General features: G+C 45.8%; 2 protein-coding genes across 5 annotated transcripts in view; one reads left to right on the plus strand and one right to left on the minus strand.

Moving 5' to 3' along the window:
- Positions 1 to 8,921, minus strand: part of CARS2 (cysteinyl-tRNA synthetase 2, mitochondrial) — a 35,656-nt gene extending 26,735 nt beyond the window's left edge. For all 4 annotated transcript variants that reach the window (XM_084226153.1, XM_084226154.1, XM_084226152.1 and 1 more), the window contains exons 1-5: positions 8,631 to 8,921; positions 7,998 to 8,048; positions 3,682 to 3,799; positions 1,009 to 1,080; positions 331 to 436 (exon numbers count right to left, since the gene is read on the minus strand). In XM_084226153.1, coding sequence (XP_084082279.1) covers positions 331 to 436; positions 1,009 to 1,080; positions 3,682 to 3,799; positions 7,998 to 8,048; positions 8,631 to 8,842 — 559 coding nt within the window. In that variant the 5' untranslated portion in view covers positions 8,843 to 8,921. The remainder of the gene's footprint in view (positions 1 to 330; positions 437 to 1,008; positions 1,081 to 3,681; positions 3,800 to 7,997; positions 8,049 to 8,630) is intronic.
- An 8,712-nt stretch (positions 8,922 to 17,633) lies between these two features.
- On the plus strand, positions 17,634 to 23,835 carry ING1 (inhibitor of growth family member 1). The gene is made up of 2 exons (XM_084225447.1): positions 17,634 to 18,350; positions 22,317 to 23,835. Exons 1-2 carry the CDS (start codon positions 18,209 to 18,211, stop codon positions 23,018 to 23,020), a joined length of 846 nt encoding a protein of 281 aa, XP_084081573.1. The 5' UTR covers positions 17,634 to 18,208; the 3' UTR covers positions 23,021 to 23,835.
- Positions 23,836 to 25,814: the final 1,979 nt, after the last annotated feature.

Genomic DNA, 25,814 nt, shown 5'->3' on the forward strand with positions numbered 1-25,814 from the left:
TCTTTTACAGCACATAGGAGATACACAGCTCCTCTTCAGAGGTTCCCCCAGCCTTCTTATAGAAACTAGGCCAGGCTTTCCCCAAGGAGTTTAGACAGCAGTTTATTACAGTAAACAATTATAATAAATAATGAGCTACATTTAACTTAGAAATTGAGTAATAGTTGTTCTGCCCACTCATGTCATCACAAACAATTCACTCACACCCTGTTAAGCAACAGAAGGAAAGCCTGGCACAAGGTACCTCATCTGATTCCAAAACAGGATTACTAAGAGCAGTGACTTCCTATACATGTGCTGAACAAGGAGTAACGTGGCTCAAAGTCTTACCTTGCGAGGTTGCATAAGCTTGTCCACTGGAAATTATTGTTTTTATAAAGGAAATTATTTGAGGAATATTGTCAGTCACCCTCATATATACTGTAGGAGGAAGGACCTTAAAGAAAGAGTAACATTGCATTAACACACTGAAGGAGTTCCTTCACTCTAGGAAACAAATGAAAAAGAACATTCTCCTCAACTGTATCTTTAAAAAACTTGCAAGTAATAAAAAATTCATAAGCAGTATTTAAGATAATACACACACAGAAAAAAAAATTGAGGGTGGCAAAGAAAAACCCTGATTTTCCCAGTGGCTCACTCTTTGCTTCTGACAGGGAGACAAGAAGCAAAGTCACTTAAAATCAATGAAAGAAGATTTCGTGTTTCCTGTGCTTTCTACCAGGCTGTTTCTGCATTACAGTAATTTCTGTGAATCAAGGATTTACTGAATATGGAAAAAAACTATTCCAAAGTTTCATTTGTTCATTCCAAAGCTCAGGACTGCTTCTCCCCACATCTCCTTACTCAAAAGGTGTGCAATATCATTCCAGAAGAATGAAAAAGTAAATCAGCACTCAGTTTCCAAGCAACAAATTTATTTTTTCAGATCAAACCCTCAAAACCAGATTCTTTACCAAAATAATTGCTTAGAAACACTCTTAAATTTAGAATCTTAAGTGTTTGTACCTTTAAGGCAGCCATATCTTGTTTAAAGTCTTCTTCATAAATACGAGCAAGAGCTACTGGCGATATATTCATCTGAAAAAAAGAGAAGCAGATTAGCAAATCATAAGTCAGAGCAATGATATAAAATATGGCAATCTTTTCTCAGACAGATAATGGCTAATTGGAAGACTTAGAGAGCCCCCAAGGTAAAGAGTCAGAAAGGCTTATTAATCTAACATTGACAGGGAGGAGATATAAATTATAAATAACTTAGAAGTAGTATTTCATTTATGCTTCTTAATTTACAAAATATTAATATATGTCTTTTAAGAGAAAGACTAAAATAATACACTCCTTTCCTCTCTTATTATTTTCCTCTTGAGAGGGTCTTTCATTTCCAGTGACAAAATATACTACCATACACAGGATATAAAAACCATTCAACTTACTGACAGGAAACACCAATACCACCTACGTGGTAGAAAAGACAGATCAGAGACTTGCAGGATGAGACAAGATATTCATTTCCAGTGATTAAGAAAAATAAGCTATTTCAGCAGATCATGGGTACTCATAGATCTCAATACTGAAAGCCAGTTCCACGCTTTGCCAAGTCCAGCATTTCTCAAGCACCTTCTCTACATTTCTCATTCACGGGATATGAACAGGTTCCTCTTGCAGAGTGGATGAGATAAGAGATAATGCAACCCAAAAGGAAAGGGACTTGCACATGGTAAGGTAATGTTCTCAAATACTCAGAAGGGGCCAGGGATTGAAAGATGCATGACAGCAAAACCTGTCCTAGTAAGCAACAGCATGGCATCAAAGTGTTGCAAATGCATGCTTTTACATCTTCTCTGAGAACAAACTACTGGGGAGGAGACAACATACTGTCAGTCTCTCCATCTTTCAGGTAACTGAATCATTAACAACACAAATCCCATTTCATCACTTCCAATTCATTACTGGAGCATCTCTATGGGTTCTGATTTTGAGAGAGTAGGTAGGTACCATTGCTTGTACAAACTCCTGGACAAAGCAGGGGTTCTGGTGAAGACAATGTTCACGCAGCAATGAAATGAGGACAATGCACCAAAAAACAGACATGTTTCTGCCTACAGACCAGTGACTGGATTCATCTCTCTAGACAGCTCAGCTGCTCCTTTGATCAAGAAAGAAACAAAGGTGCCTACAGAAAGAAGACGGGGAATTTCTCCCATCCAGATGGATGCTCAACACACAAAGAGACTCATCTCTCTCTCAAAGGACCACTGATGGCATGCAGCGCGTTCATCATGAACTAGTACCCAACTTTGAGGTTTCCCCCAGATGAACCCCACCAGGGGATGATGAACAAGCTCAGACACGTTAATTCTACCACTGGAATGCCTCAGGTGCCCAGGTTCCAACAACAAAAGCAGGCTACTGAGGTAAAGGTCTTGGCCATCTAAAACAAATGGTTGAGCAAACACTTCAAAAGGTCACCAAAAAAAAAAGCTAAGGAAAGATGACTTCACAGAACCAAAGAATGTAGTAAAGCAACATATCTTTCAAGAACATGTCATTTCCCCCTCCTCAAACACAAAATCTCTAAGATGTTCTGACAATAAGGAAAAATTTTAAAATGCAAACATGGATTTAATATGCCTGAATTTTGGAGGGGGGTTCTTTGTCTTAGAATTGTTTACTGCCTTAGAAAACTGCAAGTAAATGGACTAAGGGAACAGACATATTTCTACATGAGTGGTGTGCTAGTAGTCATTTGAATATAGGGGCCTATATTTAACTCAGAAAGTAACTGTTTACTTAAAGATAAGTAAAAGGAACAGCTGTCAAATTCTCTGGCTCCCAGAAGCTATCTTAAAGCTTGCAACCGCAATTCAATCCCACACATTCACTTATGATCCCAAAGACATGAGTTATAGATTCTAAAATCAAATTAAACAAAAGGACTCAAAATGCAGAATAAAAACACAAAATACATTCTTAGTGCTTCAGGGTTCAAAAAGTGTTTTTAAAACCATAAGAAAAAAAAGAATTGAAATAATCATTCACCAAGCTAATCTGGTAAAAAAGGTCACATTAAAATTCTGAGAACTGCTTACAGCTCCAGTCTTATCAAGACCTACCTGTACACACAATGTTAACTTTCCCGTGGGTGACAAGTTCAGCCAGGCCTGGTGAAGCTTTCCAAGGTGCTGACACTGCAGCTAGATGGTGCTCGGCACCTTCCAGGAACTGCCCTCCGCCCCACGTGGCAGTGCTGTATGTACTGCCTTTCGTGATCAGGACACACAACACTCCTCCAGAACTCACTCAGAACCCTTCTGGCTGCTACGTTTTGGGATCATTTCAGCGTGATGAGGATTCATGCAGGGCTTTTGTTCCCTTCTAGCCTCTCAGACAGGGGGAAAGGGCAGGAGAATCCCAGCTGTGGGTGCTGTAAGGTAGCTCCCTCTCTGCCTCCCCCCACCACACAGCTCTGCACCCACTGACCCCCACACAGCTCTCAACACTCAGCCCTCCTCACTCACAGACCCATTACAGCCACACTAGGGGACCAGAAATCTCAACATTAATTACCTACTAACTAAAACAAACATAACAAAAGAATCCCAAATCCAGGTTAATTGTCATATATAAGCAGCTTAGAAAATACCAGAAGGTTAGTCAAAGACTGCATCAAACACCTACCTCATTGGCTCTTTTTATTATCTTGTCATCTATGTCCGTGATCCCCATCACCATGATAACTTCAATTCCAAAAAACTTTGTCATTATCCTTCGAATTATATCAAACCTAACATAGGAGCTGGAAGAGAAAGAAACATGAGCTTTTGAACATGCAGTAGTAAGAATAAACTTAAATAAAAATAACCAACAGCCACAGGGACAATCTAATTAATCCCAACACTTGCAATGAAAAGATTTTCAGTGCATAAGGTGTTTTTCCAAAACCGGTTGCTACCTGCACAAAAGTCAAGCAAATTTCTCTTGAACTGGCCTACCCTCTTCTGGCATTAGTGACACATTACATCAGATTTTCTGAGTGTTTTCTTTTGTTGCATCTCTTTATTCAAAGGATATCACAAGCTACAGGAGCCAGGAGACTCTTTCAAAGCCAACAGGACAAAATAAGACACAGAGATCAGGTGTTCTTGAAATACATCCCTTAGGCTTAGTATAGCCTAACAGGTTTTCAAAAGTCATGCAGCAGAAGAACAGGGAGAAATAAAACAGGATTCAAATTAACTTTTCTTAGGGTTGAGTAACAACAAGTACTAGCCACCAATACAGTATTTCATTCACACACCCCCACAGATCTTTTCTGATAGCAAAGAGTAGTTGCTCTATAGATTATTCTGTTTTATTTACACTCGAGAATAAAAGTTATTCTGAAAATTATGCAGGGCTTTTGCCACAAAGCAGAGTATTTAATGCTGATAGATTGGTGGATATACAAGCTGTATAGGGCTGCTACAGCTCCTTCTGTTCACAGACTCTCCATTTGTAATTCTCAAAACACACTTTGACTGAGTTAAACCAAATTATTAGGTGAGATACTAGAAGGTGACTACCATCTCTGTGTGTGCCCTACAAGATGATGAGAATCCTCAGTCTTTCAGCGCTCTGTTTTCTTCAAAGCCAGCAAGGAGGCTCACAGACCTACAGGTTCCCATTTCACTCACAGCATCACACAAACTGCAACTCCCACGTCCATCAGAACAAAGAAATGTAAGCAACTACAGAAATGGATTTGCACCCTTCCCTGCAGGTGCCAGGTAGCACTAAGGTACTGATTTATGGATGCAGAATATCTTGAGGAAGAAAAATACTTTCAGTTGTTGTTTGTGCCGTGCCCATGCTGAAAAAAGACTTTTTGAAAGCCTTGCTGCCAGGGAGATAGTTTTTAATGAATAGCAGCTCACTGGGAGTAAGGTTCATCTAATGTGGTGACACGATTCCATAAGAATATTAAATTGGCCTTTGGATCCTGTTCAGAGGAACAACGTCAGCATCAAAAGCTTGATATTAGATTTAACAGCCCTGCAGTCACTGTTCCCAGAGCAGGCACAAATTTCACACTGTTCCCTCTCCTCTCATCTTCCAACTGAATTAATGGAAGAAACTCTGCAAGAACAAGAGCAGAATTCCTGATACCCCAGGGTCTTTACCACTTCCAGACTGATTAAAAAAAACAGCCAAAACAGACAGTCAAGATCAGGGGGTGGCAGAGCACGTGCAAGAGAAATCTCTTGTGGCTGGTTTTACTCTTACTTCAAAGCATTCAGACAGGAACCTGGATGCCAACCAGGCTGCAGGACAAACCAGTACAATCAAGGTCAGACCCAGAACTGGGGGAAAAAAAAAAATTATTATTTGCCTGTCTTACTTTTTTCTCTATATAGAATGGGTGTTGGATGTCATATGGAGGCAGACAGAGCATCTGTTTTTAGGACTGGAAGCACAACAAACCAGAGAATGTTAAATTATTTAGAGAAATATGAACTCCTTGTGGAATGGAAAGAGGACAGGAGAAAAATAATGTCATTGTTTCCAAATTCTCCTCAAGGATCTCAAGCTCATTTCCATGATCCATTTCTGCTTTATTACCTGCTCCATTTGTTGTGTTTGACACAAGTCAAATGCAAAACAGAGAGGGAAAAGGGGAATTCTAGTGAGAAGAGAACATGTGGCAGGAGTACAACAAAATGATGGTATTTAACAAGAGCAGCAGAGTAGTAACAGCCACTACTCTATTTGACTTTATGCTATTTCCCAGTGCCTCTCCTGGCCCCCAAGAGCAGCATATATTTCAGCTGTTTTATGGTTGGACCTAGCTACTGGGGAAAAAAATATACCATTTAAATAAATAAATAAATAAATAAATAAATAAATAAATAAATAAATAAATAAATAAATAAAACTAAGAGTGCTCCACCATGCTGAACAAATCAGCTGAGCAACAGGATGTCAACACTGACATGTGTAAGACAGAGATACTGGAAAGGCCAACTCCTCCCACGCTGGAGGTTTAACTGATGAGAAAAGAAAGCAAAAGGTTTAACTGATGAGAAAAGAAAGCAAAAGGCAGACACCTTGCCAGGCAACAGGAACAACACGTGAAGGTGCTTAAAGAAGTGCTAAAAAGAGAGAATTATACCTAGTGTATCTGCATGATACACCAAAGGCAATACTCTGCACTAACCATTCTTTCTTAAATTAGCACATGAAGAGGTCAGACCCAGGTGACGAAGACGTACAGCAAACCTCCACAGCGGGAAAGCCTGAAATTGCTAGTTAGACATGGGTAAGAAAAGATGGGTAAAAAATCAGGCAAGTGTATGCAAGGCCTTTCTACTCCCTCTTTTAATCAAGAAAGTCTGAGGGCAAGAGACCACTGAAAAAAACAGACATTTAAAAGCCATAGATAGCTGCAAGACCAAAGGGTGAAATTCTCCACCTCTGTAAAACATTGTGGTCTAGATCAACTATACCCCTTAGGATGGAAGCACCTCTGCAATTCCCTTCCCTATTACACTATGTCAGGGAAGACAGGGACTACCACCCTAGAGAACCTCAACCGAGGGATAAAGACATGAAACTTATAACCATCTTTTTTTACACAGTTACTTTCAAGTGATGATTTTAGATCATAATTATTTCAAGGTAAACTGTAATGGAGCCCGTATCACAAAGAGCTGTAGATTTAAATACACAAATTACTATGACTTTCAAATTTAAAAAAAAGTTCCCCTGAAAAAACTAAGCACAAAAAACAAGTCCAAGATATTGTGTTCTTGATTTTTAGGTCACCAGTAAAAAGCTAGATCTGTTTTCTGCTGAGACTTAAAAAAAACAAGGAGGAAAAAGACACAACAACATATACACAACAGTACAGTAGCATTAACATTAGCACTGACAACAGTACTTTCACATAACTGTTATTTTAAGTCTTCCTTTTTACAGAACAAAGCAGCAGATGTGCAGTTACTGTGATGGCTCAGTTCAACATAAGCAAGATTCAACACAAATTTCTGAATGAAGGTGAGACAGGATGAGAAGCTGTGAAATCCCTTACATTGAACGGGAATTATTCAGTTACTGAAATGCACAATATCTGATATTCATACAGATGGCAATTATCTGATAAAACCCTGCTCTTTCAAAGAGCCCAACACAACTTGCTCTTTAAGAACCTTAAGAGCAGCTTGAGCTGCTGCTGCAACTCTCCTTAGTTTCACAGGAACAGCAGACACCCTGTATGTCTACTCATCAGGTGTGTTGTTTTGAAACAAGTGCCAGCAACTTCTTTTGGTGTATTTAAAGTATTTTTTCAAAGTTACTTATCATGAAGCAAGATTATTGTTCTAACAATCCTAGTGAACTACAGAGAAAAACCTGTGCTGTTTGGGATTGGTTTTTTATTTTTAAACTTAGTAAGCCACTGCAGTGTTACTCTGCAAAAAGGCCTTTAAGCTACCTGGACTTTCTGAGATTTAAGATGCAATGTGTTCATCTATGACCCTTGAAAGCACCTTTCTATTAGCCAGCCCTACATAGCTTTTCCTTGGTGTCAACACAGCGCCCGACTTAACCCGAGGTGAAACTATCTTTTCACACAGCTGAGAGGCTCTGCTCCAGGAGGTCACACTATGCTGATACAATTTGAAACAACTCACCCTACCCAAACAAACTGCACATGTTCCTAATGCTTCTTCCCAAGACACAGACACGCACTGCCTCCGCCTTAGCCAGGCAGCAGAACCAACAGCGCCTTTATGGACTACCCCAGCCCAAGAGGAAAAAATACATAACAAACAGACTTTTGCCCTTTGCACAGCACAGGAGGCAAAGGGCTGGCCTCATGTCACCAGTCACAGCTCTATCACCCGGACACACACTGCAGCCTGGGGATGTCCAGCACAGCATCCCCAGCACCACTGGTGTGTGGATGTCCAGCACTGCATATCTGCCTGGACGCCCCCACGCTGCCATCCATGACTCACCAGGCGTGCCCGAGGTGCGCATGGTCATACACTGTCGGCCCACAGCTGTACCTGCAGAGAGGGGAGGCAAACAGAATCACAGAATTGTCAGGGTTGGAAGATCACCCAGTCCAAATCCCTGTCAAGGCAGGGTCACCTACAGAAGGTGACACAGGAATGCATCCAGGTAGGTTTTAAATGTCTCTAGAGAGGGAGTCTCCATGAGCCACCTGGACAGCCCGTCCGAGCGCTCTGCCACTCTCAACATAAAGAAGTTCTTTCCCATGTTGAGGTGAAACTTCTTGTATTTTACTTTATGGCCATGGCTCCTCGTCCTGCCACTAGGCAATGCCAAAAGGAGCCTGGCACCATCCTCTTGACACCCATATTCGAGGTATTTATATGTATTGATGAGATCCCCTCAGACTTTGCTCCCCTAGACTAAACAGGCCCAGCTCCTGCAGTCTCTCCTCGCAAGAGAGACGCTCCGGTCCCTTAATCACCTTTGTGACCCCCCTCTAGACCTTTATCCAGTAGCTCCATGTCTTTCGTGTACTGGAGCTCGGAACGGGACACAGGAGCTGTTTCCGGACACAAACCGCTCCTGTCACCCCCGCCACCGCCCCGCCCGCCCGCCGCGCCGCAGGGCGCTACCAGGTCGCCACTCCTTCCGTGGCCAGCACGAGCGGCTCCTTGCTCTGGCTCCGGCTGTTGTAAGCCACGATCCCGCTGTCGCGCCCCGCCGGAGACACCCACTGTCGCCGCCGCCGCGCAGCGCCAGAGCACGGCCGCGCCCCCGCCTGTGCCCGGCCGGCACCGGGACCGAGCCCGCACCGCCGGGCGGCCGCCGCCGCCCCGCGCAGCATGGCCCGCAGGTTGCCCGGCCGCGGGCGGGGAGCGGGCACAACCCGCCGCGACCGCCGCGCCGCCTGCGCGGGACCCGGCGCGGAGCGGGGCCGCCGCGACCGGAGCGCAGGAAGGGGCGGGGCCGGCGGGCGGGGCCGGGCCCGGCCGGGCGCCACCGCCTCCCGCCGGGCCGCGGGGGCAGCGCCGCGGCCGCTCCGTTCCCCTCCCGGCCCGCTCTGCGGAGCGCTGCTATGGTGAGCTTGCGGTGCGGGGCTTGGGCCGGCAGGGTCCCGCTGGCACGGCGCGTACCTAGCCTTGTGCTTCGGTATAACCCCAGCGAGGCTTCTTCTTAGCGAGGTTTTTAAGGGAGATGTTTGTAGGAAATATGTGACTAATTCAGCATAATAGTCTCCACTGTGTCAAGTCAATTCGGTCACTTTAGGGAGTGAATCTATTTTTGCATTACCTTTCAGGTCAGAGAACGCTGGCAGTCTTTTAGCTCATGAAAATAAAACATGATGTGACATTCGCAAACTGGACTTATTAAATCAGAATCTCAGAAAACACTTAATGCACCCCCCTGACTCCCACATACTTGTATAAAGTGTTACCTGACCTAGACATTTTCAAAAATGACAGCAAGTGCTGCCGACTACTTGGTGAGGTATCCTGGCCTTTAGCCCAGCTGACTGTCAAGGTCTGCTTCCTCACTGGGGATTTTTTTTCTTTCTTTCAGAGCACATGGAGGAAATGGAGCTTAACTGGCTGCAGTACCTTGAACCACGGCTACTCAACTAGAATGAAAAACAGTGTAATGGAACAGACATAAGGGTACCAAAAGTATTTTTGAATGAGTACCTTGTTTCCAAAAGTGACTATCAGCAGGTACCAAGGAAACAAGTGAGAATTCCACAAGCTTATAACCACAAAGATGATCAGAGGGATGGAACACGTATGATGATGAAGGCAAACTGAGAGAGCTGGGGCTGTTCAGCCTGGAGAAGGCTCCAGGGAGACCATACAGCACCTTCCAGTACCTAAAGAGGACTTACAAAAAAAGGGGAGAGCAACTCTTGGCTTGTACAGATAGTGATAGGACAAGGGGGGAACAGTTTTGAAGTCAGAGAGGAGAGATTTAGATAGATGTTAGGAAGAAATTCTTTATTCATAGGGTAGGAAGGTTTTGGAATAGTTTGCTCAGAGAAGCTGTGGATGCGCGATCCCTGGAAGTGTTCAAGGCCAGGTTGGATGGGACTCTGAGCAACCTGGTCTCAGTGAAAGGTGTCTCTGCTCATGACAGAGGGGTTGAAACTGGATTATCCTTAAGGTCCCTTCCAGCCCAAGCCTCTCTATGATTCTGTAACTATTTTTGCAGATATTTTTCCAGCTTCCAACCAGATGGCATCCTCATATCATATCCAGAATATCTTGTGATTTATTTTTTCTTGCCTCACCCCTCCCCCCCACAGGTTTTTGTACCCATCCTCATAGATTGCTGCACCATTAATTTCCCCATTCTCTGTGACCCCACATCAGTCCCAGGCTTTGCCAAGGAGTACTGCCAGTCTAGTGCCATCTTTAGGAAGCACCCTCTTGGCATGTGTTGAACTCAAGGCCTGTGAGCCACCTTTGCTCTTGCACAAGGGGAGTGAGTGAACTGCCAGTGCCAGCATATTGCCTGTCCTGCTCCTGACTGTCTTCCACACAATCCTCTAAACAGGCTGTTCAGGGCAGAGCCTTTTCAGGTCTCTCAGACCAGTGTGTTACCTGCTAAGGCACCTTGCTGGTCTTTGGGAGGAAAGCAATAGTGAACACTCACAGCTTTTCTGGACTGGAGGCTGCAGGTCTGCTTCTGGGGAGCTGCCTCACAGAAGTGTTTGTATTGTTTCCTCTTCTGTCTGCCAGGGATGACTTTAATAGATTTTTCTCATAAGTAATAAGATCATTTAAAATTATTGTTTTTACACTAATACTTGATGTCTGTCTACACCTTACTTAATTTTAGAGCATATCAGATATAAAGCCCTACCAGTGGCAAATGTTTCCTTTTTCTTTTAATAGGTACTTTCCATGGAATTTGTCATTTAACAGTCTTAACTTTTTGATCAAATAAGAAACCTATTTTATAGGCTCGTTAGTTTCAGACTACCTAGGATGAAATTCAGGATACTATCCAATAACCTTTGTAAATGTTTGCTTTGTATGTTTCTCAGGAAGCTTCACAAGCCAATTATTTCAGCTTCCATAATGAGCTGGTTTTGATGTCTTGCTGTTCAACACACATCTAGTTAAGAGTTGTCATTAACTCTGTTGTCTTCTTTGTTCTGTATGGTTCCAAGCACTTTGACAGAGTTCAAATCAATACTAAGTAGCAACGGATGTTTTTTAGGCTTAATTCCAGGTTTAGCTATCATGGATGAACCTGCCAACAGATCAGAAGAATGTCAGAAGAATGCAAGAGCTTTTTCTTTCCCATTGGTTTCAGAAGGCTTAGTGTCTGTGCTAGCCAGACTGGCTTTTAGCATTTAGTCCCAAAACCTCTATGTCTTGCTGTAAAATGTTATTTTCTGATGGTGGGAAAAGCCACAGTTATTAAATGCCTGAAATAAACAGCTAACATCATTCCTGCTTGAGATTTAATGCAGAAGAATATGTTCAGTGGAATGATGGAAAATGTTCTTCAAACACTGAAGTACAAAAAGAACCTAATTTCAAATAAAACAAAACTAATCCTGGTGGATAAAACCCATAAATTATTCATGTTAAAAATACCAGCATTCTCAGAATCAATTGGTTTGTGGCTGTAAGCATACCTGCACTTTATGTCACCTGTACCTGTACCCTTACTCCTGCCGTGGGACATGTGCAAAGACACAACAGTCAGCTAACAGAAAGGCAGAATAGCAGCAAAAGATTTTATGCCATCAGGAGACCTTTGCTTCCACCTGGAACAGAAGATGCCTTTGGAGGTTGCAAGCAGTTGGAGCCAAGGTACACATGATCAGTGCCAGGCCTGGGCCTGCTGTACTCCTGTTACTTCAGCACTTGCTGAATAGCCAGGAGGAAATGTGATCTGCAGAGCAGTGCAGCTCTTAGTCACAATCCCACCGCAGCATGTCTGTCTGAGCTTCAGGTAAACTGTTGTTTCAAGGGGACACACATGTATTTAATATTGTCAGGTCATGTTCTCATGTTCTCAACTGAAACTCAAAGGTAAAGGGGTGATTCCTGAACACCTTAGAAGAGATCTCTGTTTTCTGTTCCTTTATCTCAGTAGATAAAGGAACAGAAAACAGAGAGTAGTAAGAAGGCAACATTTCCCCTCCATCCCTGATTAAGAAGGAAGTCTGTTAGAAGCACAGCTGTGTGTGCTGTCCACCAGCAGTGCTGGCAACATTTCTGTGGTGAGCAGGGAGGATATTTGGGGATTTTGGCTCACCTGGCTTCTGTATATTCCAGTTTCCAGTCCCAGGAATACCTCTAAGACTTGCCCCCAGAGGTAAGATCCCAGAGCATGTTTTGTATCATACATGAATAAAGCTAAAAACTATTTTTCCATTTCCATGTATTATTAGGAGACACATGCTTTGTAATTTTTTACAGTGTCCCCCATATTGCTAAAGGTGCTGTATTTTATCTTCTAAAAAATTCAACCGCACCATCTTAGAATTGTTGACAGAGGAAAAAGGTTGCATTTGCTGTGTTAGCAAGAGCATGTTTCCAGTATATGTGGCCCTTCTCATCAAGTTCTAGTTTAGAAACCTGGCAAGGAAGCCGAATCTGAGAAAATACAGGGGCAAAGGTTATAAAGACAGATTACAAACCAAAAGCAAAGACAAGCTAAATCCACTACAGTGGACTGAATTTCTGCTGGTGCTCTGCAGTAATCTGCAATTACAGACACATTTTGACTTAACTTTTATAGTCTTTTTATTTTTAGAAAATCTAGGTGCTTATTGGTTTGTTTCAGAATCTTGTTTGATTTTTAAAAGGAGACTAAAAATTGCCTCAATCTCATTACAAATGCTTGGCTCAGAAATATTGTAAATGTTGAGTGACCATTCCACCAAATATTCTCAAGGTAAAGAGTATGCTTTATAAAAGAGAAATCATCTTGAGAAATCTATTTGAAAAGAGTAATTCTGGGGACAGGGAGTAACACTGCAAAAGAAAATTCATTGGTGTGGACATATATAACCAATTAAACTTTCTTGTCTTACCAGAAGTCTATTAGCTCTTAGCACAACCTAGTGCTATTCAGAAAACTTACCCACCATCTGCTCTGCCATACATTGCCTGTTTTACATTGGAAGTGTTTGGGTCCTGCACCACAGCTGACCACAAGTCTGAGGGTTGGTAAAAATTCAGTGAGGGTTCAGATTGGTGTCTTTGTCAGTAGTTTCCAACTGCTGAGGTATATCTCTCTTGAATTCACTAAAGGAATGTGAAGCCATGGAATATGTTTCCCTTCACCTGTGTTCATTCCACTGACGCTCTGGGACAACTCAGATGTATTTGCTTTGGCCTTCTACTGGAATGCACATTTACTTGTTTCAGCCAAAATTTTTTGCTGACCTTTAATGTCAGTGTAATGCTGTTTAAGCTCACTATGCTTTGGAAGTGCACCAGTGCAGCAGGTGCAAGAAAAAGAAGGCAGTAGCCAGGAAACAGGTGTGAGAAGAGGCAGTGAGTGCAACTGCCTTGGGGCAAGCAGAGGAGGAGATATGAAATATCTGATAAAAAAGGGAGAAGTTTAGAACAGCAGGCCAATGTTAGGTAGACATTTGGAAAGTTCATTTCATTCTTGAGTCTTTACTGGGAAGCAGCAAGAGAAACACAACCAGATTTGTTTTCCAGATTTTGGAATCTATTTATCCAACATTATTTGGTGACATGAACAGGTATTTCTGACCCAAATATCTGTAAACAGTATGTACTTTCCAGGGCACAGCCAATGTGTATTGCATGAGAGGGTGAGCCATGACTCTGCTGGTCTTCGTAGTTGCAAACCTCAGCTCTGCTCATCTTGCATGTTAATTGTTTGTACTTTTGTTTCAAAACTTACAACCACAAGCAAAATTAACAGGCTTGTAAAATTCTATTACCATCATCCACGTAAGCATGAATTTAGCTTCATAAAGAATAAACAGACAAACAAGCAAGGAAAAAACCCTCCAAGCATATGTAACTATAGAAGAGGGATTAAGCTATTAAATGGTGCGGAAACAGCAATTCATTAGCAGGAATAAACCCATCTGATTTGTCTGTACTATAAAGTATAATGACAAATGATCAGAAGACACTATCTTTTCTAATAAACAGAGACACAGCTGTAATGATTACATAGTATTTCATATAGCAATATTCAGCTAAGGCGGAGAAGGAGAAAGGAGGCAGCCAGAATTCCCGGTATCAGCTTTGCAGTACGTGCATTTGTAGAACGTTTGGAGGTTTGGGATTTTATGTTCCTCATATCAAGTATGCTGAACTTTGTGCTGATTAGCTGGGATAACCATAATGACTGGAACAACTATAATTACTAAGAAATTTATATTACATGAAGTATATTTTGTGTATACACACATGGAATGTATATGACACAGTAGTTGTGCAAGTTGTTGATCTGGTAGTAAGTTCCCTTGGTTCTAATTGCTGTGAGTTTAGATCTGTAGGAAGGCAACAGCTTCAAGAAACTTCTGAAAATCTCAGACTGTTGTTCTAAATAGGAAAGATTTCTTATAAACAGAGCAAAGGGGCTTGAGAACCAAAGGAGGAGAGATACATACTTTTATCCTCTAGTCAAATATAGGAAATGGGAAGAAAATTAAGCCCAGGAGTCTCTTCCTTTGATACATGACATTCACTTCTACTTACAAATCCTTCGCCAGGGTAAGAAATGGGCCCCTAATATGAAAAGAATATCTGAAACTCTATTCAAAATTTGCCATCTCTCACCTATTGTAGTTCAGAGGCAAGAGGCCAAAACAAAAAGAAAACAGAGAAAAGCAGAGATGGGCAGTGGGCATCAGCTCCATACCTTCTAAAACTTTCCACTCTAGAGATGTACTCATACACCTGATTTTATCCTTCCCTCCCCCCCACCCAGCTTCCTAAAACAATGGCTGACCTGCTGCTGAGCTTAGAGGGGGGTGCAGAGAATTTATATTTCTGGGTACAGGTATATATTTGATTACAGCTCTATACAAAGCACTGAGCATCATCTTTAAGAGCTGTAAAAGAGGACCTTCAAAGAGGATACCAAATGCATTCTCAGGGGAGCTCAGTCCCTTCCTGTCCCAAGGACTTGTGCAAAGTCCCATGAAGGTTTTCTCTGTCACTCTTCTAGTAACATACAAGAAGCTAACAGAAGAGGATCTAGTAGACAGCACTTTTAAGAGACAGATGATACCAAGCTCTTTAAACTCAGCACATCCAAACTATCAATGCTTCTGTTGAAAGATAGTATTGCTGCAACTTAGCAGGCTACTATTACACGTCAGCATTTCCCTTCCCTTTTTTTTTTTTTTTTTTTTTTTTTTGTCTATTAAGAGGAGGGACAAAAGATCCTGTTTAGTAAATTAGCAGGTACTTTTACAAAATCATTTTTTATTCACATGTGTAGTGTCTAGAATGATGATTACCTTTTTTGCAAGAATGACTCTTTTTAGGACTCATCTGTATTCTTTTCAGATGTCTTGCCCCTACTGAGTCATAATTATTGGCTTGGATTCTTATACTACCCAGGGGACTGTTAACTACCTTTAATTGCTGACAGTGGCTCACCTTCTTAAAGGCAAGAAGGCTTTAACTCCAGATAGGTGCCAACAAATCTAGAATTGGAATACCTATACCCAGGCCAGTGCAGCCATTAGACAACTCCCTGTCTATGCCACAGTAAACCAAAGCACACAGGTCCAGAAACACTGGCTTGGAACAATGCCTAGATGCCATGGTGTTTCTAAGTCAAAAACCTGAGATATTTTGTATGTGGGTTTTATTTATTTCAGCAACTCATTTTTTTACAGCAACTCCTGGAAACAGAAAGTGAGAGGAAGAAAATAACGGGAGAACTTACAGGGATCTTCAGAAAACAAGGAAGTGCCCTCTGACATCTGCCTGAAACAGCGGGTCGGTATCAGCTCAAAAAGTTTGCTCTGTGGTACCGTCTCCACTCTCCAGAAAGTATTTGGGTGCATGTCTCCTACTGGAAGATAGGAGGGAGGATACTGGAAGTATTGCTAAACAGCTGTCTGTTCTTCCCTGAGAACCCCAATTCTGGGCGTTCACAGCCCAAGCTGAGGGCAGCAGCACAATCATTTAACAGGGGCTCAGACGCTGAGGTGCCCAGCCAGGCCGCCGCTCCTGCAGCGAGCACAGCGTCAGGGCCTCCCTGAGCAGCGACTGCACCAGCGAGTCTGGGCGCTCAGAAGTGATGACTCAGTCTCCCCTAAATTAGGGGATTGCCAGTGACGTCTGCTAAAAAAAACAAGAGGCAGAAAGCGCACGTTGTTTCGCCTCAGCAGGGCTGGGGTAGGTCCTTCCAGCCCCGCCTTCCCCGCTCCTCGCTCCCCGAACCTGGCAGAGCCGGGTGCCTGCAGGCTCCGGGACATGGCAGCGACTCCAGGACACAAAGGCAACGCTGACCGACAGCGGTACTCCTCCGCACGACCGCCGGGACACGGCGCCGGGGAGAAAGCGGGGAGCACAGGACTGTACCCGGGCTCCCCTTCTGCTCCTCCCTTTCTGCCGGCAGTAAGCCCTCTCCGCTGGCAACCATGCGGAGCGGGAGCGTTCCGCCGCCGGCCTCTTCTACAACGCAGCCCCCGGCAGCCCTTCCCTCGCCCCTGCGCGGGACAAGGGAGCCGCGGCAAGCCCGCTCGCTGGCTCGGGCACCCTCCCTCCTTCCCTTTTCCTCCCCTCCCGCCTTCCAGCCAGACCTGCCTCGCGCATGCGCACCCACCCGGGGACCACTGGGAAACGTAGTCGCGCTCCGTCCCTAACGGCTCCATTTTCTCCCCGTCGCCAGAGGAATCGCGCGTGCGCAGGCCCGCCCCCTCCCCTCGGGCGTTACCGCCCCCTCTGCCGCGGCGCGCGGTATCCCGGGCAGCGGTGTCACAGCGGGGATTGGCCGAGGGGGCCGCGGGGCGGGACGCGAGGGGCGCGGTGATTGGCTGGGGCGGCTGTCAGGCGCCGCGGGGTGATGGATGCGGGTGCCCGCTGAGGAGGGAGGGACGGAACGCTCCCCGGTTCCCCTCGGCGTCCGGCGCCGCGCCGGGCACAGCCTTGCCCGCAGCGCGGGGTGGCGTCGCCTGGTTCTCAGTGTTCCCCTCTCCTAGGAAGGGCTTCGGAGCCGTTCCATCCCGGGGCGAGCTGGCAGGAGGCGAGACTCCTCCAAAGTCCCGGTACCCTACCGCAAAAGCATTCACTTGCCCCCGCGATCCCCCCCAGCCTCTCCGCGGGCCGCTCGCCTCGCAGCCTCCGCACAACTTCACCGGAGCCTCCGCCTTCCCCGGGGCTTCCTTCACCCCACGCCCACGCCGGCCCTGCGCCGCCCGCCCCCTGGCTCGGCCCGCATCCCCGCCGCCTTCCCTCCCTCCCCAAACGTGAGTAAGGGAGGCGGGCCGATGGATATGCGGAGGTTCCGGGCGGGGGAAGGGATTGAGTGTGTGCGGTGAGTGTGTGAAGAGAGAGAGTGTGTGTGTGTATGTGTGTGTGTGTACACAGCGCTGGGAGAGAGCGCATGCGCCCTGGCTGGCGGGGCCGAATGTTTCCCAAGTGTTTGAAACTGGTATTTGGGTTTTCCACGTTGGATCTAGCGCGGCGTATGGGAGCGAGGAGGCTGCGTTGATATCGCCGGGGAGCGGCGGCGGCGGCGGCGGTGAGGAGGAGCGCGGGGAAGGGGGGAGCGGAGGAGAAGCAGAGCAGAGCGGCGCTGGCGCAGGCAGAGGGGCTGCCGCTGCCTCTGACAGACACTTTGCAGAGCACATTTTGTTTCCAGATTGTTTCGGAGGAGCTGGTTTAAGCCCCCCTCCTTTCTCCTCCTCCTCCTCCCCCCCTCCCCTCCCCACACACACACACACACACGCACACACACACACAAATCCCTCTGATTGTTCTTACCACCTCCTTCGTGAATTACCCACAACGACAGCCATTCAATCAGCTGCTGCTGGCTGTAGGGGACTAGCGGAGGGTGTGTGTGTCTCTCTCTCTCCCTCTTTTTCATACAAGAGGAGTCAGATGTAGCTTCCCTCGGTTTTTTTGGGGGGAGCTACCGAGAGAGGTGGGCAGGGAGTGAGACCTTCATCGGGGTTACCGTCTTTGAAGGGAGCAGCACTTGCTCTCACACGGAGAGGTGTGGGGAAGGATTTTTGTTTCTTTGCCGGATGAAAATGTTGAGTCCTGCAAACGGAGACCAGCTTCACCTAGTGAACTATGTGGAGGATTATCTGGACTCCATCGAGTCTATGCCCTTCGATCTGCAGAGAAATGTCTCCTTGATGAGGGAAATTGACGCCAAATATCAAGGTAAGTGTTTTCTATATATGTGTGTGTCCGTGTGTGTGGTTTGGGGCTCAGGGGGGAAGGGTGTCTTTTCCCTTTCTTTTCTTTAGAGCTGAGCCTCGGCTCCGTTTGTCCCTCTGCACCCCACAGGGATGGTAGCTTTATTTTTGAGAGGTAAAAGGAGGAGGAAAGCCGGGAGGAAAGATCCGAGGAGAGAGAGGGACTGATCTGCAGCGTTAGCTCTTGTCATGGGGCGGAACAAAAGGTCTCCGGCTTTTCTTATTAAGCAAGGACTCTGCTTTTCTGTGTAAATTGCTGGCCAAGAAGGCGGGGGCAGGGAAGTGGGGTGTGCGGTGCACAAAGGGGGGCCGTCCCTGGCCGTGGGGCTGAGGTGGAAGGCTTTGGGGGTACGGAAGAAAGTGCTGGGTGGATAGAGGGGGAAGAGATTACAGCACAACATTTAGGAATGTACAGTATTCATTATGGCTGTAGTAGGGGAGAGAAGCAGCTAGTGAAGGAGGGAGGGAAGAAGGGAGGGAGGAGAGGGGGGTTAGGCGAGAGTGGGGGGCAGGGTGTGCTTTCTTCGCTCTCTCCTCGGTGGGTTTCGTTTCACCCGGTGAAACAGCCCCGCTCCGTTGGGCGGGGGGGCCGAGGGGGCAGGACCGGCGTGTGCGGTGTGAGTGGGGGGGACGACACACACGGTCGCGTTTACGGCTGGGCTGAAGCGCCCCCCTCCCTCCCCGCGCTCGGGGCACGCCGTCCCCGTCCCCACGGGCGGAGGGAAGGAAGGGGAGGCCGGTTTGCGGGACTCGGGGCAGCTTTGTCACTTGGTCACTAGCGTCCGCTCGGAAGGAGGGGGAGGGGGGGGCGCTTTATTCTGTGCTGCAGGTAGCGGTGACAGCCGGGGTGCCGGGAGGGGTGACCCCCTCTCCCTGCCCGCGCCCCCGTGCATGTGGCCTTAGGGGCGGCGGGCAGCGAGCCCTGCCTGCCGTTGCCTCAGCCGCTCCTCGGGCAGCTCTCTATGGGAGCCCGTCAGCTCCCGGGGGAAGGGTCCGGGGGAAACTTCTTCAGGAGCCCGCGGGGGCTTTCGGGGGTGGGAAGGGAAGAAAAGGACAAGGCGGGCATTCCGCCCAACCAAACCACGTCCAGCGGGCACCTCCGCGCTGTGCTAGGAAGGGGCGTCCGTGCTCTTTTTATAGACAGACCTCGTTAGCATATCGCGGTTGGCCACGCCTGTCGGGGGCGCTGATAGGGCGGGGGCGGCCCCACGGGCCGGCCTTGCCCCGCCTCCCCGCGCGGATTGGCTCAGGGGCCGGGTCGACCCGTCTCGCGGCCCCGCCCCGTCGTGACGTTTCGAGAAGCAACTTTTCCGTGGGGTTGATTTGAATATCTCGGCCGGCCCCGGCCGGCGCGCTCTGATTGGCCGGCTTCGCAGCAGGGGGCGGGGCAACCTTGGCCGTCCGGAGAGTGACTGACGTGTCCGGGGTGGGGGGGGGGCGCCGCTGCTCCCGCCGCACCTCGCTCGTGACTGGCCGGAGGGGGCGGGCGCCAGCTCGCTGCCGCCCGTCGTGATTGGCCGCTGTTCCCTGTCAATCACCCGTTTGTTGCTCCGGGAGGGTCCGTTCGGGCCCGCTCGGGACGGCGGGGGCGGGGCTGCCCCGCCCCCCCCGCGCCCCCGGGACCGCCGCGGGTTCCGCGGGGACGTCCCGGTTTCCTGCCCGAGAACAATGGCGGCTCCGTCACCTCCGGGGCGGCCCCGGGCGCCGCAGAGGGGCGGGGAGGAGGCCGGGCCCTCGCCCGCGTCCCGCTCGCCGACGTTCCGCGGTGTCTCAGCCCCCGTGAGGCTGCGGAGCTGCGCTGGGGGTAGAGCTCCGGCGGCATGGCTTCCCTCCGGCTGAGTGGCGTTTGTGATGCCGGGAGCGTGCGTTCGCCAGTGGCTCAGAGCGCAGCTTTCCGCTCCCGCTGTTGCGGCACGGCGCGGGAGCGCGGTTTCCTGGAGTCGCCGTGAGCTGGGGCTCCCGAGGCGGGAGCTGCAGCCAGCCCCGAGCCGCAGCACGGCCCCGGTGGCTCCCTCAGCACCGAGCGAGCGGCGCGCTCCCGGCGCCTTGCTGAGCATCCTCGGCTTTGCGGCAGCTCCCGCTCCGTGTCTCACATACCAAACACGCCCGTGCCGGGCCGCGCTCTGCGGGATCCCAGCCTGCAGCCCGGGCTCCTCCCGCACAGCAGCGCCGGCCGGGAATGGCAGCGGGAATGCTAGAACCGAAGTTTTCCCAACGCCGAACTTCCGTCGGTAATTGTTTCGTGCTGTTCAGGCAGACCGTTCTTCATAAATGCCCACCCACCAGATGGGTTAAACCGATGACATCAGTCAAGTGCCAAAGCTTAAAGCATAAAACTTCTGCATTTCCGCCACTGAAACCATTAACTCTGCGTTTTCAGCCTTCCTGAATGTAGAATCTGCTGTATGTTTGAAGGATCTTTTTGGTGGCATCTTGGGCATACCGTTTTTGGTATTTTTTTTATTGTTGTTTTGTTTTGGGATTTTTTTGTAGGTTAAAAAACCCACCAGTTGCTTAAAATGGTTAATAACATATCGGAATACTGATTTGGTCAGATAGGTTATATTGCAGAACCAGCTGACACGTCGTGCTTAACCAATGTGTGAAGCACAAGCTGCAGCTCTAAAATCTGAATAAAGCTTGCGTAATATTTCCATGTCTTCACTGGAAATCATGTATGTTTAAAAACTCTGCCGAGGAAAGCCAAAACCTAAACCACAGGGTCACTCTTGGTTTGCATATGTGTCACATGTTCCTATGAATAAATAAATAATTTAAAAAATGTAAGTTTAGAAAGTTATGGTAATGCTGTTGGCATGTATGAGAGATCCTGGTTTCTGTTAGATGAATTGAGGTCAGATTTTATTTCTTTTTTTTTAATATATTTTGCTTCGCTAAGACAGACTTCTAACCTGCGATAAAGGGAAAATTCAGAGAAGAAAGGAGATGCAGGGGAAACATTCAGTGTGTTTTTGAGGACTTAATATGGAGTGCTGAGTGTCCTGTATGCTGTAGTTGATTTGGGTATCATAATGAAACTCAAAACCATCTTAAAAATAGTTTTCTAGTGCCATTCCTGAAACTTTAGATACTTTTTACATTGTTGTTTTTTATAAAATCCTTGAGGTGCAATTCAGGATGTATCATATTTTAAAGCAGAAGCTCTAGCTGCTCAGCATTGTTGCCTATCATCTTTAATGTTATCTTTTAACTTTACTTCCTGCTCTGCAGTAAGTACTTAAGGAACATAATATTTTTGTGTTTTAAAGAACGGCAACATGTATTTTACAGAAAGTATAGGTGGAAAATAATCTAAACATCCTGGATATCGTAATCCTAGTTCTGCAATCCAGGGATTTCCACAGCCTCATATTTTCAGCAGAAATAGCTCGACAGTATTGGATGAAATAGCTTTAGATCTAGACAATGTATTTGGTACTTCTACATCTCCTGTCAAGTAACCCAGCAATGTGCTTCTATGCTGGTTTCTGCTTTCTTTCTGTCCACTCTCTTTCTCCCACTCTGTCATTCACTGAAAATGTTAATGTTGTTATAGAGAAAATTTCCAATTATTTCCTCTCTAATTTTGCAGTTAACCTTGGAACTTTTGATGGTATATATATTGGTTTAGTTAGTTCTTTTTAATTACTGAAAAGTTTAAAGGGAAGCATTATCAACATACGTAAAAATGTATTTTGTCAATTTTTTTCTCCTAAATCAGCATTTGCGTTCCATTCCTGTGGGACCACCTAGAACAAAAGTAGTCCAGTGGAGTCATGAGCTGCTTGTTAGATACAGGCTTCAGGGCATCCGTCTTTGGTCGGAGCTGCATGTTACAAGAAGTTGTTGCTGTATGGAAGGAAAAATGGGAGGTTTTGTTTTGCCATTCTCCCTGTCAAAAATATTTATAGTTTTTATTTCTTCTTTGCAGAGATTCTGAAGGACCTGGATGATTACTATGAAAAATTTAAACGGGAGACAGATGCTGTGCAGAAGAGAAGAATGTTGCACTGCATACAGAGAGCCTTGATTCGAAGTCAGGAACTGGGGGACGAGAAGATCCAGATCGTCAGTCAGATGGTGGAGCTCGTTGAGAACAGAACAAGGCAAGTGGACAGCCACGTGGAACTGTTTGAGACTTGTCAAGAGACTAATGACACCACTGGAAACAGCGGGAAAGCCAGCCAGGATAAGTCAAAGAATGAGACAATCGCACAGGCTGAAAAGCCCAACAACAAGAGATCGAGGAGGCAACGGAATAATGAGAATCGAGAAAATGCCTCAAATAACCATGATCACGATGACATCACCTCAGGAACACCAAAGGAGAAGAAAGCAAAAACATCCAAGAAGAAGAAACGATCCAAGGCTAAAGCAGAGCGGGAAGCTTCTCCCCCTGACCTTCCTATTGACCCTAATGAGCCAACATACTGCTTGTGCAACCAAGTCTCCTATGGAGAAATGATAGGATGCGATAATGATGAGTGCCCCATTGAATGGTTTCACTTTTCTTGTGTGGGACTCAACCATAAACCAAAGGGCAAATGGTACTGCCCCAAATGTAGAGGAGAAAACGAGAAAACTATGGACAAGGCATTGGAGAAATCTAAAAAAGAAAGGGCATACAACAGGTAGTTTGTGGACTTTTCATAGTGAAGGAAAAAACCCACCAAACCAGTGTATTTATTGTCAGTGTCACCTTTGTTGAGGTGAAAGGATTGTAAAATGTATATTTTTAAAGGAGGTTTAAAACTGAACCATTCCTGTTACAGGGACGGCAATAAGAAATTTTGGGTTTCATTTGGTAAGCTGTAACAAGAATGTGGTCTGTGGACCAATGTATTCCAAAAGTAAAATTATAAGAATATTCGGGTGTTTCTTAAAAGATAAATTAATAATTTTCTTTATTTCTTTTCTTTTTTCTTTGTTTTTTTTGTGCTGGTAGCACTCTATCCATTAAAATTTTGACAAATATCTCTGAAATGTAATTTTGTTTTCTTTAATAAAAAATGTTATTTACCTTTTGAGTAAAATTGATAAATAGTTTAACCACCTGGCTGTATCTGAATAAAGCTGCAATACATTGCAAAAGTAACTTCTTTCGGTGATAAGCACGAACAAACAAAAGGAGGGTAAAATTTGGTTCCTGCTACAAAGTGTCAGTATAACAGTTCAATAGCAAATGTTTAAATAGGCTTAGAGGATTATTTTTTAAAAGAAAAAGTTAATGGTTAAATTTTAAACAACAAATATTTTATATGCTGGCCAGGTACCACAAAGGCCATTTTTAAATAATTGAATATGTTTTGTATTTAACCAGGAAGTGGTTTAGTAATGAGACATAACATAAATGAAGCTTTATACTGTCACAGATAGTGGTGTAGCAATCCTTAATTTGTTTAAGTTGTATAAATGTACATTTTAAGTGGAGTTGCACTTACTGTATTATACTTGGAAATGCAGCCAAATGCCATTGTGTAACCAATGTGCATTTCCTGCTGTATGTATGAAAATTGTACAGATGTGATATTAAGAAATAAATGAAATGACTTTGACAGTTTGCTTCTTTAGCAGTCTTGTTTGATGATCATTCATATAGCTCAAAAAACCAAGAAATTCATCTTTGACCTCAGCAGCTGCAGCAAGCTGCTTCTGGGAAGCCTGAAACTGTCGTAGTGGTAACCAAATTACAGTTCTGATAAAGAATCTTCATAGAACGTATGGCCAGCAAGGTCGTAGGAGAGCCAAAATAGCCTTCAGCTTTCCATCCAAATCTTCTCACTTTGTGCTTGCAGTCACTCTCAGACCCAGACATTTATCTGAAAATCAATAGTACAGAGCTGGTCTTGTTCAGTTTTTTTAATGGTTTTTTCACTGTGGATATAAACAAGTCCATGTTTGTTATTAGGATCTTTTGCATTTTGGCATTTTCCAAGTATTACTGCAGCTGTTCCAGTGCAGGCCTTTTTGTTCTTCATGGTCACCCCATACCAAAACCTACTTGCTATGACCAGGTGCTATGCCAGGTACCCAGTGCTCTGTCCCTTGGATGGATACTCAAGCTTGGTCAGGCTGTTTCCTTCACTGTCATGGCTGGAGGGGCCAACATTCTGGTGAGCAGGTTTCATTTCTCTGTCACCCTGCCGGCCTTCATCCAGGTGAGAAGGGAACCGGACCAGCAGTAGGAAGGCCATGGAAGTGAAGGTTGTGAAATCCAGTGGATCAGGGAAAAGAATCACATAAAAAGATGGGAGCCTGGGGTTGGTTTTTATTTTAGAACATTCTGTGTATAATGGTGGTGTTTTGTTTCCTGAGCAGTGAAACCATACCACTGAGATGACCCTTGTATTCCAGAAGATCCTTCTGTAGGGAGTAAGGTTTTGGATCTAGCTGAACACAAGACAGCTGAAGGGGTTCAGTGTTTTCTAAAAATGTACTGATGGGCCCCAAAATGCACTGCATCACTTTGCATGGATATTCCCTGCCAGACAAACATGCTCACAGTGACAAGTAGTCCTGTTTTACTTCTAAATAGGTGCACTAAGTGTGTGCATCTGCAGTCGAGTTTGCAGTGCCTTCAGCCTGTCAGGTTACGCTGAGCCACCTGTGCCCAGGGCAAGTGCCTGCTCTGAATCAGTCTCCTGCTCCCGAGGTGGTTTAGGGTTGGTGTGTAATTTTTCTACTCTCTTACATTTCCTTCTCCTTTCATCTTTTCTCTAAAGCCTTCTGGTTTTCCATTCTCCGTACACACTTACTGGTCTTTCCCGCTCCTCTCTCCCTCCACCTGCTGTTGTTGTGGCTGATGCTGATGTTTCTGGTCTTTTCTGCCTCAGCTGTTCTGGCGTTCTCCCACTGGCCTATGCTGAGAACATCAATACTTAGCAGCAGGACTGTACTAGCAAAACCCCAGTGAAACTTTTATATAGGAACTAGTGCAGACAAGGTTTCAAACCAAACCTTTTTCACAAAATGTCTGCATTGATTCTGAGGGCTATTTTGAATGTGAAAAGCCAGAAGGAAACAACAAAAATGCAAAAGAGGATGGTAAGAATGTTCAGCTATAGATGGATCAGTAGATCCATATTTATACTGCCCTTAAATATTTCCAGCTACTGAAGGCTGGCTGTGGTCTCCCATTTTTCAGTCTTTGACTGAAGACAGCTGCTAATCTGTAAAGCAGCTTGGAGTTACGTCTCTTTCCACATTTTTTCCCAGGCTTGGGTTACCTTCTCAACTCCCCCTTTTGCAGGCTGCAGCACTGTTCCACTTCTTGGCCCTGAGTGGACTGGTGGGACAGCCTGAAAAGGTCTGGTTTCAGTCGATGGGCGCGATTAGTTGGATGCAAGGGACTCTGCAGTGGCACTAAGCTCTTTGTTGATAGAAGTGGAGCCATCTTGTGTTACACTGACACACTGCCAAGCGCTGCTGA

The sequence above is a fragment of the Fringilla coelebs genome (assembly GCF_963513975.1).
Source record: "Fringilla coelebs genome assembly, chromosome: 2".
NCBI lineage: Eukaryota > Metazoa > Chordata > Aves > Passeriformes > Fringillidae > Fringilla > Fringilla coelebs.

Excerpts from the sequence above, each read along its gene's own strand:
- ING1 (XM_084225447.1), top strand. The coding sequence starts at position 18,209 with ATGAAAATGTTGAGTCCTGCAAACGGAGACCAGCTTCACCTAGTGAAC. Across the intron at positions 18,351-22,316 it reads AATTGACGCCAAATATCAAG|AGATTCTGAAGGACCTGGAT; the intron begins GTAAGTGTTTTC and ends TCTTCTTTGCAG.